The 13,329-nt window shown below is 48.7% G+C and overlaps 6 protein-coding genes across 6 annotated transcripts; 3 read left to right on the forward strand and 3 right to left on the reverse strand.

Moving 5' to 3' along the window:
• Positions 1-1,091: 1,091 nt before the first annotated feature.
• On the forward strand, positions 1,092-2,003 carry PFICI_03343 (uncharacterized protein; the record flags this gene model as incomplete). Its single annotated transcript, XM_007831924.1, has 1 exon — positions 1,092-2,003. The coding sequence occupies one exon, from the start codon at positions 1,092-1,094 to the stop codon at positions 2,001-2,003; it is 912 nt and encodes a 303-aa protein (XP_007830115.1).
• Positions 2,004-2,527: 524 nt separating this feature from the next.
• PFICI_03344 (uncharacterized protein) lies at positions 2,528-4,106 on the reverse strand (the record flags this gene model as incomplete). Its single annotated transcript, XM_007831925.1, has 2 exons — positions 2,528-3,522; positions 3,689-4,106. The coding sequence occupies 2 exons, from the start codon at positions 4,104-4,106 to the stop codon at positions 2,528-2,530; spliced, it is 1,413 nt and encodes a 470-aa protein (XP_007830116.1).
• Positions 4,107-7,234: 3,128 nt separating this feature from the next.
• On the forward strand, positions 7,235-7,567 carry PFICI_03345 (uncharacterized protein; the record flags this gene model as incomplete). Its single annotated transcript, XM_007831926.1, has 1 exon — positions 7,235-7,567. The coding sequence occupies one exon, from the start codon at positions 7,235-7,237 to the stop codon at positions 7,565-7,567; it is 333 nt and encodes a 110-aa protein (XP_007830117.1).
• Positions 7,568-8,335: 768 nt separating this feature from the next.
• Positions 8,336-9,705, reverse strand: PFICI_03346 (uncharacterized protein; the record flags this gene model as incomplete). The annotated part of the gene is made up of 3 exons (XM_007831927.1): positions 8,336-9,015; positions 9,071-9,267; positions 9,347-9,705. The coding sequence occupies 3 exons, from the start codon at positions 9,703-9,705 to the stop codon at positions 8,336-8,338; spliced, it is 1,236 nt and encodes a 411-aa protein (XP_007830118.1).
• A 661-nt stretch (positions 9,706-10,366) lies between these two features.
• On the reverse strand, positions 10,367-11,359 carry PFICI_03347 (uncharacterized protein; the record flags this gene model as incomplete). The annotated part of the gene is made up of 1 exon (XM_007831928.1): positions 10,367-11,359. The coding sequence occupies one exon, from the start codon at positions 11,357-11,359 to the stop codon at positions 10,367-10,369; it is 993 nt and encodes a 330-aa protein (XP_007830119.1).
• Positions 11,360-12,304: 945 nt separating this feature from the next.
• On the forward strand, positions 12,305-13,003 carry PFICI_03348 (uncharacterized protein; the record flags this gene model as incomplete). The annotated part of the gene is made up of 1 exon (XM_007831929.1): positions 12,305-13,003. One exon carries the CDS (start codon positions 12,305-12,307, stop codon positions 13,001-13,003), a length of 699 nt encoding a protein of 232 aa, XP_007830120.1.
• Positions 13,004-13,329: the final 326 nt, after the last annotated feature.

Genomic DNA, 13,329 nt, shown 5'->3' on the forward strand with positions numbered 1-13,329 from the left:
CCCAGGAAAATCTAGTGATCGGCCCACGAGGATTCCGGAACCTCGCCATGTTCCGAGGAAGATCCTAAAGTCGAAGCCAATGAAGTGAATATGCGAAGGGAAAATTCTCCGGTATGACAATGGTTTTTGCATGATATTCTTTTCGCCATCAATGATTATTGAAATGTTTCCTCTTGTTTGGTGGAGGATAAAACGGAATGTTTCGCCGTCAGTGGTCAAGGCTTTTTTTACCTCTTCAGGCGTTTTCTGCACCTGGGTGCCCCAGATTACTGGCCTGGTAGAGGGAGATATCGCGCTACTGGTGCTATTCCAGCAGTAAAAGCGCCGTGTCACAGCGGGAATGCAGCAGAAACTGGAGTTGATCGGCGCTAGGTTCTAGCGCTACGTTTTGTTTCAGCATCATGCCCCTTCTGGGCCTAAGCGGTTGGGTAGTAGTAGGTAACCACTGACCTGATTCCATCCAACCCCATGCTCGATCTCCTGGAGATAGGTCAACATTGCGAACAGACTTGACAGAGCCTCATGGTAACTAGGGGCGGGATGCATCTTTGCCATACTGCCAAGCTCATCGCCAAGATGAATTAAACAGATCTGCCGCAAGGCTTGAAGGCAACACAACCGTGGCTGAGGCCCGCATTCTTTGATGCGATTCGCCTGTGCGACTTGCTCTTGGCAGTTTTGCAAATCGTCTCGAGGTACCCTGAGTCTGATCCAAACACCAGCGAGAACAAACGAGACATGAGGCTGCGAAGACAACAACAGCAGCTGGAACAAACTACAGTCACGATGTTCAGACGATGCAGTCATGGAATTTTTCAAAGGCAGAACCTGCCATGGTAGCTGTAGTCAACTGGTGTATAAGAACAACCACTTTGTCCGTTCCAATACCTTTATTCTTCTCTCATCATCAACAGCTTCAGCATTCAAACAGTCACTACGACTTCTTTTCATCTCTTCCTTCTCTTCTTAATCTTTGCTCACATCTGAGAATAGCCCTGGTGGCCTTTTACAACTACTCTCTTTACTCTATTCTATTCTCTAATTTATATCGATACCCTCTTTATTCAACTCTCTCTCTCTAACTCTTCAAAATGCGTTACTCAATCATCTTCGCTGCTGCCGGCCTCGTTGCCTCCGTCTCCGCCCACGGTGTCGTTACCAAGGTTGTTGGCGCCAACGGTGTAGAGATGCCTGGTCTGTCTGTGGCCGACGGCACTCCCCGTGACTGCTCCAGCAACGGCTGCGGTTCGCAGGCCGACACTTCCATCATCCGTGACCGGGATATCTCCGCCGGTGGCAGCCCTCTGGGCAAGACCCAGGGCAATGGTCCCGTCGATGCTGCCACCATGATCAACAACTTCATGGGCGCTGGCTCCGCCCCCACCAACAACGGCACCGGTGTTGGTGTGGAGGACGACATTCCGGCCAATGTCGGCAGCCAGAAGAACAACAAGGTTGTGAGCGCCAAGTTCCGCAGCCGTCAACTGCTCGCTGGCCTCCTCGGTGGTGGTGGCGGCGGCGCCAACGCCAAGGGCACAAAGTCCACTTCCCCCGCTGAGACCATGGTCAAGGCCACTGCCGGCCAGGGTGCCACCAGCGGTCTTCCTACCGCCTCGGACGACGGTACCGTCGAGCTCCAGTACCGCCAGATCAACCAAGACGGCGCGGGTCCCCTCGAGGCCATGATTGACGGCACTTCGGGCGGTACCGACATGGCCGCCTTCCAGGAGGCCGAGGTGATGCAAAACGTGCCCGGCCTGGTCGCTGGTCTCTCGACTGCCACCAACACCGACTTTGCCGTCAAGGTTGCCATGCCTCAGGGTATGACTTGTGATGCTACCGTTGGCGATGCTCAGAATGTCTGCGTTGTCCGTGTGCGAAACAACACCCCGGCCGGACCCTTTGGTGGCTCAGCTGCCTTTACCCAAACCGCCGCCGCCCGCAAGCGCGCCATTGCCTACCGCCTCAAGAAGCGTGCTGAGGAGGCTGCCGCTCGCAAGTAAATCACAATCGTTGGTCTGTAATCGGGGATTAAAGTCCAGGACTCTGGGAAGTCGGGCATGGTTTGATGAATTTTAGGGTGCTTAGATGCTTGATGATCACATATATATTTACATTTTCAACTGGCTTGATTGGGTCGCATGTGTCTTCTTAGACTAAATAGAAGGTTCGTTGTATCTAATTAGAGCCTTCATACATTCTTTATCGTATACCGTCTTGACCAATGCATGAATACATGTGAACTCGTTTGAATGTAGCTTACTGTTTCTCAAGCCCAAGTCGCTTTTTGAATTGAAATATGGATCATACTTGACCTCCTCCGTTGCTCCCACGCCGACATGAAATGGATTGCAAATCTAGGAGTCATGGGAGCTTGCAGTCTGCACAGCGATAAGTAGTTCGAGGATTTCTTCATGTCTACGGAATCACAACTCTACACCATGCGCTCTTCAAAGTTCCCATTAATCATCACTTCAGTGGTGCTACGCTAGTGATGCTGATGTAGTATTTCATGTCTTAATATCGATTAATCTTTCCTGGCATATTTCATAATCTCCCTTTCTATGATCCACAAACTGTCCAAGTCTTGATTCTCCTGCATCAGCCTTGTAGCCCTGAGCTTGTACTTGGGGTCGGCCAAGACCTTGTCCACTGCGGCCGAGATGGCCTCGGAGGTCGGCATCTGCGTCCGGAGGTTGACGGCGAACCCGGCCCACTCGGCTCGGGCCGTGACCTCGACCTTGTCCTCGCTCATACCGGCGACCACCATGGGCACGCCGTTGATGACGCCGTGCATCATGCCGCCGTAGCCTCCGTTACTGACAAAGACATCGGCGTGCTCGAGGGCGGCGTCGTAGGGCAAAAAGTCCACCGTCCTCACGTTGGCAGGCACGTTGAGGTCAGCAGGCAGCACCGCATCCTTTACGCCCAGGATTGCAATGACTATAATGTCGTCTCGGCCGGCAAACGCCTTAATTGTCGGGATGATCACCTCGTTGTAGTCCGTGGCAATGGTGCCCTGGGCCACGGGGATAACCTTCTTCCGTTTGGGGTCGTCGGCGGCCAGCGTGCTGTTTTCTACAATCTCGTTCCACCAGCATGGGTATTCAAAGTTTGGGTCAATGCCTCTCTTGGGCAGTGCACCAGCAAAACGGATGCTGGGGTGGAGGTCGGAGCGTGGATACTCCAGACTCGGGCTGCACATTTGAAAAGTGGTGTCAAACGAGCTGACCCACGAGTCAAACATGAAGCAATCTGGCATCTTGGTACAGCCGAGGTCCTTTAGAATCTGAAGATATTCGTCTTGCAGGGGCTTGAATGGGCCTTGATGATAGAACATGTCGTTCATCAGCCTGTTCCTAGCCCGGCCAGACTCTGTCGAATCGGGGACGAGACCGGGCCCAAAAGGCGCAACGTCCTCACTGCTTGATATGAGGGGAACAACATTTATGTCGATAATTTTTGGAAATTGGCTGTAGCCCTTGGGAAGGGGTGCCCCAAGAGTGAATGGGACGAGAGCCACTACAACAACACGTGTTAGCAATTGCCTATTCGGGGAGTTAAATGAGTTTGAAGGATCTCTTTTGAGCAGTTTGTCTGAGTCTTCTCTCTTGCAGCACCAATTTGGGTAATGATTTCTCAGAAGACAACCCAGAGAAGGGGAGAAATTACAACGGAAGTTGCTTACTGCACACGGTCTCGGCGACAATCACAACGTCGCGGTCGGGCTCGCGCTCGCGCACCATTTCCAGTAGAGAGCGCATATTGTCGCTGCGTGGACCGATTGACGCCATGAACAAGCTCCTCATATCATATAGGAGCTTTGGAAGGCCCGGCAGGTGTGCATCTCGACCCTCGAGACTACCGGGTGGAAAAAATGGCGTGGTCTCCCAATACTCGGCTCCAATCTTTTCCACACTGGGTCTCAACTCTGGTGCCGTCATGAAGATGACTTCAAAGCCGCGCTTGATCATCTCACGACCGATGTGCAGTGCCGGGGCAGAATGGCCCATTATGGGACCAGCTGACATGACCAGCAGAGGCTTCCTTTTGTCATTTGCCATGATAGGAACAGCCGTCTCTCTCCCAGTGTGGTCGACCGTCATGGTGGGCAATGGTTTTGCGAGAAGGACTGTAATGAATGATAATCGATGAAGAACTAGATCAGTTGCTTGAATGAAGCACGCACGTCTGCCATTAAATACAAATACGTACTGCCGCCCCTGAGTAATGCCTATGAATTATGTATATGAATTATGCGTAGAGCCTAGACGATGGTGTTAGTTAGTGTCAAGCCATGATGCAAGGGTATGGATCCGGCGGCCGTCTACTCTGTATATAGGACGATATACTAGCCGGGTACTTGGTATGTCGCTACTAACTCAAATGTACCACTCTTCTTCTTGCATGGCAATCGGCGTGGCAGCATTGCGGCTTATACCAGAGACCATGAAATGAGTGGAGTATAACACCATCTTGCCGAAAGTGTCGGGGAATCGTAGCATATAGTGAATCGATATCTAGTGTAATGACACGGTCGTTGCGCGTTCATCGCTACAGTAATAACCATCTGTGCAACGAAGATGTTGCATCTGGGCTGAAGCCATCTCCACCCGAGTCTGAATGCACAGGAGGGCCTTTGCTTAGAAGTAGGAGGAAGAATGCTGAAAGTATCTCACAGCGCCAGGTCAAAGTGCCGCCTCCAGTTCTGATCTGCAATGTCCCAATCCATAAACAAACAATGAGGGCTGGCTGGCAAGCACTCTAGCCTTAAAGTTTCAATGGTGTAAACCAGTCTCAGATCCCTGGTGATCAATCGTTTAAACCGAGAGGCTCGAGAGGATACCCGGCTTGACTGGTGCCAACAACTTGATCTTTTTTAGTGCTCATCAACAAGCGTTGGTCGCGAGAAGATAACGCTAATGTGCCTGGCAAAGAACGACCAATACATGGAGATTCACGATATGTCAGCACTTGAGATTTGGGCGTCGACAGATGGCGAGGAAGATCAGCTGGATTCCCATGCATGGTTCGCCTATAAAATAGTATGTATTTGACCATGTTCTATAACCAGAAATGAGGTGGGTGTTATAATTGAAGTATATACCTACCTTAATACTTACTAGGTAGTAGGTATTGAGGTCAGATCCTTATGCCTGCCAAGTCCTAGAGCCGCTTCTTGAGTCAACTTCGGCTACCCAGTAAACCGGCAAGCTAGCGGCCGCACCCCCTGCCTGTAGCGTCTATTTCAGCCCATTCTTGGTTCCCCGCATGCGATTGACGGCGATTGGGGTCTATTTCCTTTGGATCTGCACCTTGTCCTGGTGAGCTCCTCAGTCCTGGGATTGCTAATTGAATCCTTGTGATTGTATTTATTCCAGATATATCTCAAGCCTTCAATTCCCCTAGTTTTGGTTCTATTCTTGGTTTTACTCAAGATAGCTGCTCCCAAATCAGTCGATATGTATCCTGAAAAGATGTAGTTGTAGGCTGTCTGGACCCCACAAGCAAGCATCGAGCTGTAGACAAAATCCTACGGCATGTTCAAGTTGACTATTGTTGACGTGGTATTCTTTCGGGATTCTTTTGGCTTATAAAAGCCAATTATTAGCTACTCATCAACTCAACTCTGTTGTCAATAAAGGATGAGCTCTCCATCACCCTTGTCGAATCGGGAATCGTTCGGTCGTAGTTTAGGTTGTTTTTGTATCTGAACACACCCCGTCTTGGTCCCCGACGGCCCATAGCAGAAATTTGGATGAATGGTCCTGCCTGGATTGGAACTTCGAATGACGAAGATGACTGACTAGTCGGGAAAATCCGTTGACTCGCATTATTTGGCGCTCCTAGATGTTTTGCTCCCTCACGTAAGCACTTAGTTGATGACCTTGCGAGACCAAGGGAAGTTATAGTAAGTGACGCCAAATGCGATATAAAACTAGTCAAGTGCTGTCCACTCCCAATTCAATCTATATATCTGGTCTTGGATATCACTGAAAAGACTCAATGGCTATGAATACGGATAATCCATCTGACAGACGATGAGCCATGGATTCCCTTTACAGCCACCCATAGTAGACCTGTAGTTAAGTGGCGAATCCCATCTTTGTACGGAAAGCGACATTATTTTACGACCTGAGGAATGACTAAACGTCAGTTGTTTGCCATACATAGTACCGGCTGTCTAAGCCACTTTCCATGTTGTCATGGCCATCCGGCCATCATTTCCTTTCCGAGGCTGCCTGGTCATATGCTCACTAGCACGTTTACGAGACCGTTGAATTCCTTGCTGAATGTGCGGAGGATACTGAATACAGCCGAATGAGGAATGTAGCATGTAAAGCGATATTACAAAGTGTGTCGAGTCATGTAGCGAAATAAGTGCGCTACATGAGATGTAGAAAATAGTTGCTCTAGCCAGGCAGATTCTCAACATGGCCAATCCACAGTTGGAAATATGGATCCAAACAGCGCATCGTAAGTTGGTGAGCTCATGAGCTCCCATGACAAATACAACGTCCATCAATGTAAGCGCATAGTTGACAATTACAAAACGCTGCATTGCAACACATTGGGGCCCGAGGAATACGAGATTGCAGCTCGATCCAACGCTCGGGTTGTATTGCCAAGACCGCTACCAAATTTACAGGGATTCATGCGGGATCGCAATAGAGTTGCCGGCCGAGGGATAACTTGCATCTGCCGGGACGGCTGTAAGCGAATTTTGTCGATATGCTTAAACGTACGGTCATCAGTCCATAGTAGTATGGGGGAAAGTTTGATATTTTCGCTACTTGATGGCAGACTTCTGAGAATTCGCGGACATCATTAGCAAAAAGACTGGAATTTGCGCATGTCGAAAATGGATTTTACGATGCTGATCTGCCATGCTGATGGCCCAATTGAGGTCATCATCCCTGCAAAGGTGCTGCTAACGTCGTAGCGCGTTGATTATTGTTACGGAAGGTAGTCAATTCTGCCAACTCTAAATGTTGGAGCATTTCTGGGGAAGAATCCTCAATTCTCTCAGGCAATTGCAACCCCAAGATGCTTGATAACGCCTCGGCTGAATGGCGTCGGGCGGAAGATATGGAATCATACGACGTCAGAATCTGTTCTCACAGACAAATAGGTTTATAAAAGCCGTCTTCCTCCGGCTTTAGGCTGACTTGCATCTCTCAAGTTTCCATCCCTCAAAACAACTCTTCATCATTCTTCTTAAACACTCGCAAACATGGCAATGAAGATCGCCCTATCCATCTTGTCACTCTTGCCCGCCGCCCTTGCCACCACTTGCGTGGCAGAGTCTGGCTGCGCCGGCTGTGGCCAAGTCGCCAGCGCCTCGTTCGTCCAGGACGGCAGCGACCTGGTGGCCGACGCTCCTGGCTGGGGAACCTTGACCTTGTCTGGCTCCACCATTGAGCTTGAGAACGTGTCTGGTAGCGTCTTGACGATTTGCAATTATGGCACCGTCTGCTACTACATCTCGGAACACAGTTCTTGCACTGTCGGCAAGCCTGATTCATTCAATACCGGCCTAGGAATTCAGGTCTGGCAGCACCCATAAATGGTAATCTACACAAAGCTGGTAAGTAAAAGCTCAGTAGTTTCTGTGACTCCTGGGGTTGAAATTGACGATTTAAATAGCATGATCACTTCACCTCTCAACAGTAGAGGCTGAAGGGCCCCGGTGCATTCAAGCTCATCCTAGAAAGAATGGCAGCTATGATATTCGACAAGTCATGCTAGGCGAGCAGGCTGCATGTACTACAGGTTGGCTGGGTCACATATTTGTTCTGTATCAGTTGTCTAGCATTTGTTAAACATCATATTCTATCGTATATCACAGAAACCAATCATTGATTCACCGAAAGTCATGACATCTCGACACCCAGCAGTGTTCGTGACAACTGTTTTCTAGATTCCTCCTTCCTGACTCTCCTCATTCTTCTTCTCAACAGTGAGGCTTTTCGCTTTCAACCAATATACTAGACCTCCAAGCATCATAGCGGTGAGCGGTATCGTAATGACAAAATAGAGCCATATCGACGGAGAAAGCGATATTAGGGAGTCGCCGTAATTGAAAAAGCTCATGCTCATGAATGTCTACCACCGATTAGGATTTACTTGATCATGACTGAATACAGGCACACAACACAGCATGTTGCTTAGAGGCCTACCTACCGCTACAAATGTCGCTGGGAAGAAAATTGCTGTGACTATGGCAATAGTCTTCATTGCTGTGCTGTCAGATTTGGAGGCTCTTGCTATTTTGGAAGTTGTCAGGTTGAAATACTGCATGAAATAACATGATTAGTTGGAAATCGTCCTTCTCTCAAAAATTGAAGCGAACTCCAGAAAATTGGCATACCAAGGTCTGAACATTGCTCAGCCGTTTGACCAATTCATCTCTGCTTCTCATCTGTATACCGAACTCTTGTCGAAGGGTGGCTAGATCCTCTATCGTGCTCACACCGCTTATGCTTTGTACTTCTCCTTGGTTTGTTGCTTCGGTCCACCAGAAGTTATAGAGAAAGTCCAGGGTTTGGCATATCGACTGCAAGCTCTCGATCTCTTCGTGGAGAAATTTGAGTCGAAGATGGATGGAGCGGATGTTGATGGCAGTCTCGTGCCTGTCGTCGGATAGCTCAGAATGGATTTTCTTCTCCTGGTCGTGGGCAAATGCGTTGAGGAAGCCGAGTCCTTCACGCCACAAGCCTAGAGCCATTCCAACATAGGCCACTTGCGGCCCAAGGTGCCACTGACACCCATTCTCGGCTCGGTCGCCAGCTGCACTCATTCGTGGAGGCACTTTGAACTTTTTCATGAGGGCTTCGTAATCACGTGTAGGTCGTCCGTGTAAGCTGCCACGTTGCCAATTATACCTGAGAAACACCATGACAAGCGATGTTTGAGGTGTTCCGATTACATAGCGGCTGTAAATAGCGGAAGAGGCAAGGGAGAAATTGCCCTCACCCTTGACTGTGATAGAGACAGGTACAGTATACCAGATGTCTTGAAAATGCAAGTTAACATTGATGCAGATATCACATGCATAGGATTGACTTACCGATAACTCGACCTTGGAGCCCATTACCAAGTCCATGCCCCCACTGTCGACAACCCAAGGCTGTTTTAGTCGTCCATAAACTTGGTAAGAAGGGAACGTGCATGCTAAACCCGGAGAACATCTTGTCGCAACAGTCCGATGAGATTTCAAATGTTTCCTTGTCATTGTCCTCTTGATCGGTGGTCCCTCCAAGAAGACTAGGCACAATTGTATACTGGTTTTAGAACGATGTCGTAAAGTTGAATGACAGTCAGGCGCCTCTTCATGGGAACTTACACGGGAAATTGTCTCGTTATTCCGCTGCCATTTTCCTGGTACGGCGCAAAATTCCATCTGGCTAGAAGCTCGTCAACAGTGAGCATCAGGGCGGTCGCGGCCATTTCTGGCGGCTCCTGACCCAACCTTCCCGATGATCGATTGTCCCGCTCTGAAGTTGGTTGGAAAACCTTCACTTGTGAGCCGGAAGAAAAGATGCTTGTTTCGAAAATGTCTTCAGCATTAGTTATGTGATCGAGTATCGATGTTGGAAGTGAAACATTCAAGGCCTCAGAAGCTCTGAATGATCTACTGCCGCCCGGCGTCGATGATGTTAAGGGGTTGAGTTGTGGTTTTACATTCGACGCATCTGCACTCATTTCCGAATGTATTCTTTGGGTAGACATCCCTACTAGCTGTTTCCCTATCTCCTAAACTAATGACGCGACTCAGGGATGAGAAACAAGAAAGGAGAAGATGGCAGCTTTTGGACAGTTGCTTTATTCCAGCTATGCGCTGATAGACCAGAATGGATGACTCTTTACCTGAGGTGTAGGAGATAATTACAGAGGGATCGTCAACTTTGTGCAGAGACGATGCGAGTCCAAGGCTGAGCGGGGAAGCGCAGCTGAACACGTCAAGTCGATGCTGGGACTCGCCGTGCTTATGCAACATCATTATGTCACGTGTCACCAGTTTCCTGCTTTTCGTAAATGAAATGTATATAGGTACCAAATCCCGTCGTTTTGGATTTTAGAGCAAATACCTTCTTGACCAAGGACCCCCGCCATTTTTATTATTGATTTGATCGGCCCCTCGGCTGTATTTATGCATAATCCCAACTTCAACATATGATCCTTACTTTTGAAAGGCCATATAGTGACTGTCTGGCTGATAGAAAGGATATGCCACCACACAGTATCAAGCCTATATACAGGCATGCCAGCCCACGAGTTCCCACAGTCTCGAGCATTTGGCTGCTGAGTGGTGTTGCAACAAGCAAGGCAAAGCTCACGACGAAATACATTGTTCCTACTAGAGTCAGTTTTGTCCATCAATTGGGTTAAAATTGGAAAATCTACCAAAGTATCGCCCATAATCGTCGGCATGGCAGATTTTGCCCATACACACTGGCGTCAATGATATGAATGATCCGCTACCGAATCCCCAAATTGCTGAGAATGCATAGATGGCGGCCAATGAAGATGACCCGAATGGCACCAAGATGATGGCGGTGAAAATTGCTGTGAACAGAACCATGCAGAGAAGCATATTGAAAGGTCCAAATTTGTCGCCCGCGAGACCAGGAATCAAGCGCCCTATGCAAGATGTCCCATTTGCAATGGCAAGCAGCACGAAACCGGTATCGGAAGAAAAGTTCGCTTTGATGGCATAGGTAGGCAGCAGCGAAAACATGCCGAATACCGCAAACTCGAGGGCCGAGAGGCCAATAGTCACAAATACGAATGACCCACTAGTAAACACTGTAAAGTTGAGAGCAGCACCCGAGTATCTGGTGCTAGATCGTCGTCTCGGGGGTAGCGCACGCAAACACATGACGCCTCCGATTAATGCTGATGCAACCATGAATGCGACGGCCCTCATGGACCATGCCCAGCCGACCTTGGGTAGCAGCGAGCGTAGCATTAATGGCATGACGACGCCTCCGATGCTTGACCCGCTCAGTGCGCAGCCCATTGCGATTCCTCGTCGACGTATGAAGCGATTGCCAATGACTCCCACACCGACCACGGAGATGATCCCAGCGCCAACACCACCAAGTACACCGAGGGTCAGCATGAAATGCCAGTACGCTTCGCATTGTGCGAGCAAGAAGAATACCGGGATGTAGAGGGCACATCCTAGGGGCGCCAGGAAACCGTCGCCAAAAGTATCGAAGACGGGGCCAATCTGAATGCCAAGAAAAAGAGCCAGAGACGTAAAGACTCCAGCAATCCAACCAATATCTCGAGAGGTATAAGTCGATAACTGATGAATTTCAAGGTACGCCTGGACTGTGCCCAATGTTTGCATAAAACCTTGGGGTTTTCGGTTAGAGCTCAAATTTTTACACAAGTCCTCATCTTTTCATGCTAATTACTTGCCATAGGTTGAGAATAAGAGCAGGAAAGAACCAAAAACAGCGCAAAAAGATTCTTTATTCAAGCTTTCGTCATCTTTTTGCAAGGTTTCGGGTGCGATTTCGAGGCATTCAAGTGTTGAAGATGGAGGTAAATGGTCTGATCGAATTGGTTCGAATGCGTCCGGGCTCAGCCCGTTACCGATGCGATGGTGCAGTTGCTCATTTCTTAACGATGTGATCACTTCTTGATGATCCATACTTGCGAATGTCATGGGCACGCAATAGCCTCAAGGTACGAGAGGTTCTGACATTCTGAAAGAAGTCCTGCACTCACTCAATTCTTGAAGAATTCGAGGCCGAGTTCGGCTCAGTTTCCGAATACCCCGCCCTATACAAAGTATAATAGGACAAAACTTAATAGTCGGCTCACCCGAGGCGGGGATCTCTTATCTCGCATTGTTTAGCGCAAAAGGTTTCACGCCCTTTCAAAAACATTGCGCCCTCGGAACTAATTACAAGATACACTAATCTTAAAAGCAATACATCATTTCAAATGTACATGAACCCAATGGGATACGATAATAAATGAGAAATAATGCATTTGCTCAGTAGTATATGAGCAGCAAGGTCTTCTTGAACACTATGACCAACCTCGGTGATTTGGTCACTCATTAGCGGTGTTCACTAAACATTATTAGCAAACCACAATGGCAGAGAGGTTCCACATCCACTATTGAACTGAGAAAACCAGCTGTATATATTCCATCCCTTCCTAGTCATGAGAAGGAAAACCAAGTCAAATACAAAGTGGTACAATACTCATTAATAAAGATATCGTGGACAACAACCAAAGAGGCGTTCCCAATAGTCTCTTTACCCCAACAAGTCATCGCACGATGGATTACACATTCTTCAGAATAATCCAAAATGATCCAGACATCATGTCTCTGGCTCATCGATATAAGACTCTTCGCTTGCAGGGCCTGCAACAATCACCTAGTGCCTTTTCTTCAACACACGAAATAGAGTCTCAATTCTCAGACGGCTTCTGGGCGTCTCGACTACAGGCAAAAGGCAGAGAGACCTTCATCTGTGCCACTCAATCGGGAGACTGGGTGGTACAAGTCACGTTGCGAGGTCCGCTATCCGTGGAGGATTACCGTTTACCGCCAGCAGCAGGACAGCCGGATGTGCTCCCCTCCGATATTGAAGAGAAGTGGCAAATGTTGAGCTTGTATACGCTGCCAGACTATCGGGGTAAAAGCCTTGGCAAGCGATTGTGTCGAGCAGCCTTTGCATATCTTGTGTCGCTCGAACGAGCACAGTCTAAAGTGCGGGTGCGCATCATGGTCAAGCCAGAGAACACGGCGACGCTTCACCTCTACAAATCTCTTGGCTTTGAAGATGCGGGGAGGTGCACGTTGGAGGAGGCGTTGAGAGCCAATGGGGATTCTGAACTTTTGCCCCATGGGGACTTGCCGGAGAAATATACGACTAGGACTGGGCTGATCATGGATCTCAGTCTGAATCGTGAGCCGCTCAGTTCAGTAGAAGGCTCATATTCGCCTGTGTCCTCGAAGAAAGTTTGTAGCTAGATGAACACTCGGAACACAGGAAAAAAGCCAATAAGTCTAGAATAATACAGTACGGCTCGAAGATGGTGTGCAACGGTATCTCTTTTTCTCTCAGTCAAGCCCATCTTGATATTTATTCTCGACAATTTTGGTTGGAGGGCCTATTTGAAACCTGAACACATTCTCTGGTTCAAAGACCAGACTCAGAATCACAACGCGATTGGGACGCTTAAGACAGGCGGTTGGGGCCTTGCGAAGCAAAACTTCGTCGAGACCGCGATGCGCAGCAACAGGACCACCACCGAATAATGGGGAACAAGAAGATATGAACCACCTGAAGAGATTGC

This window comes from Pestalotiopsis fici (genome assembly GCF_000516985.1).
Source record: "Pestalotiopsis fici W106-1 unplaced genomic scaffold PFICI_Scf_2, whole genome shotgun sequence".
In the NCBI taxonomy this organism is placed as follows: domain Eukaryota; kingdom Fungi; phylum Ascomycota; class Sordariomycetes; order Amphisphaeriales; family Sporocadaceae; genus Pestalotiopsis; species Pestalotiopsis fici.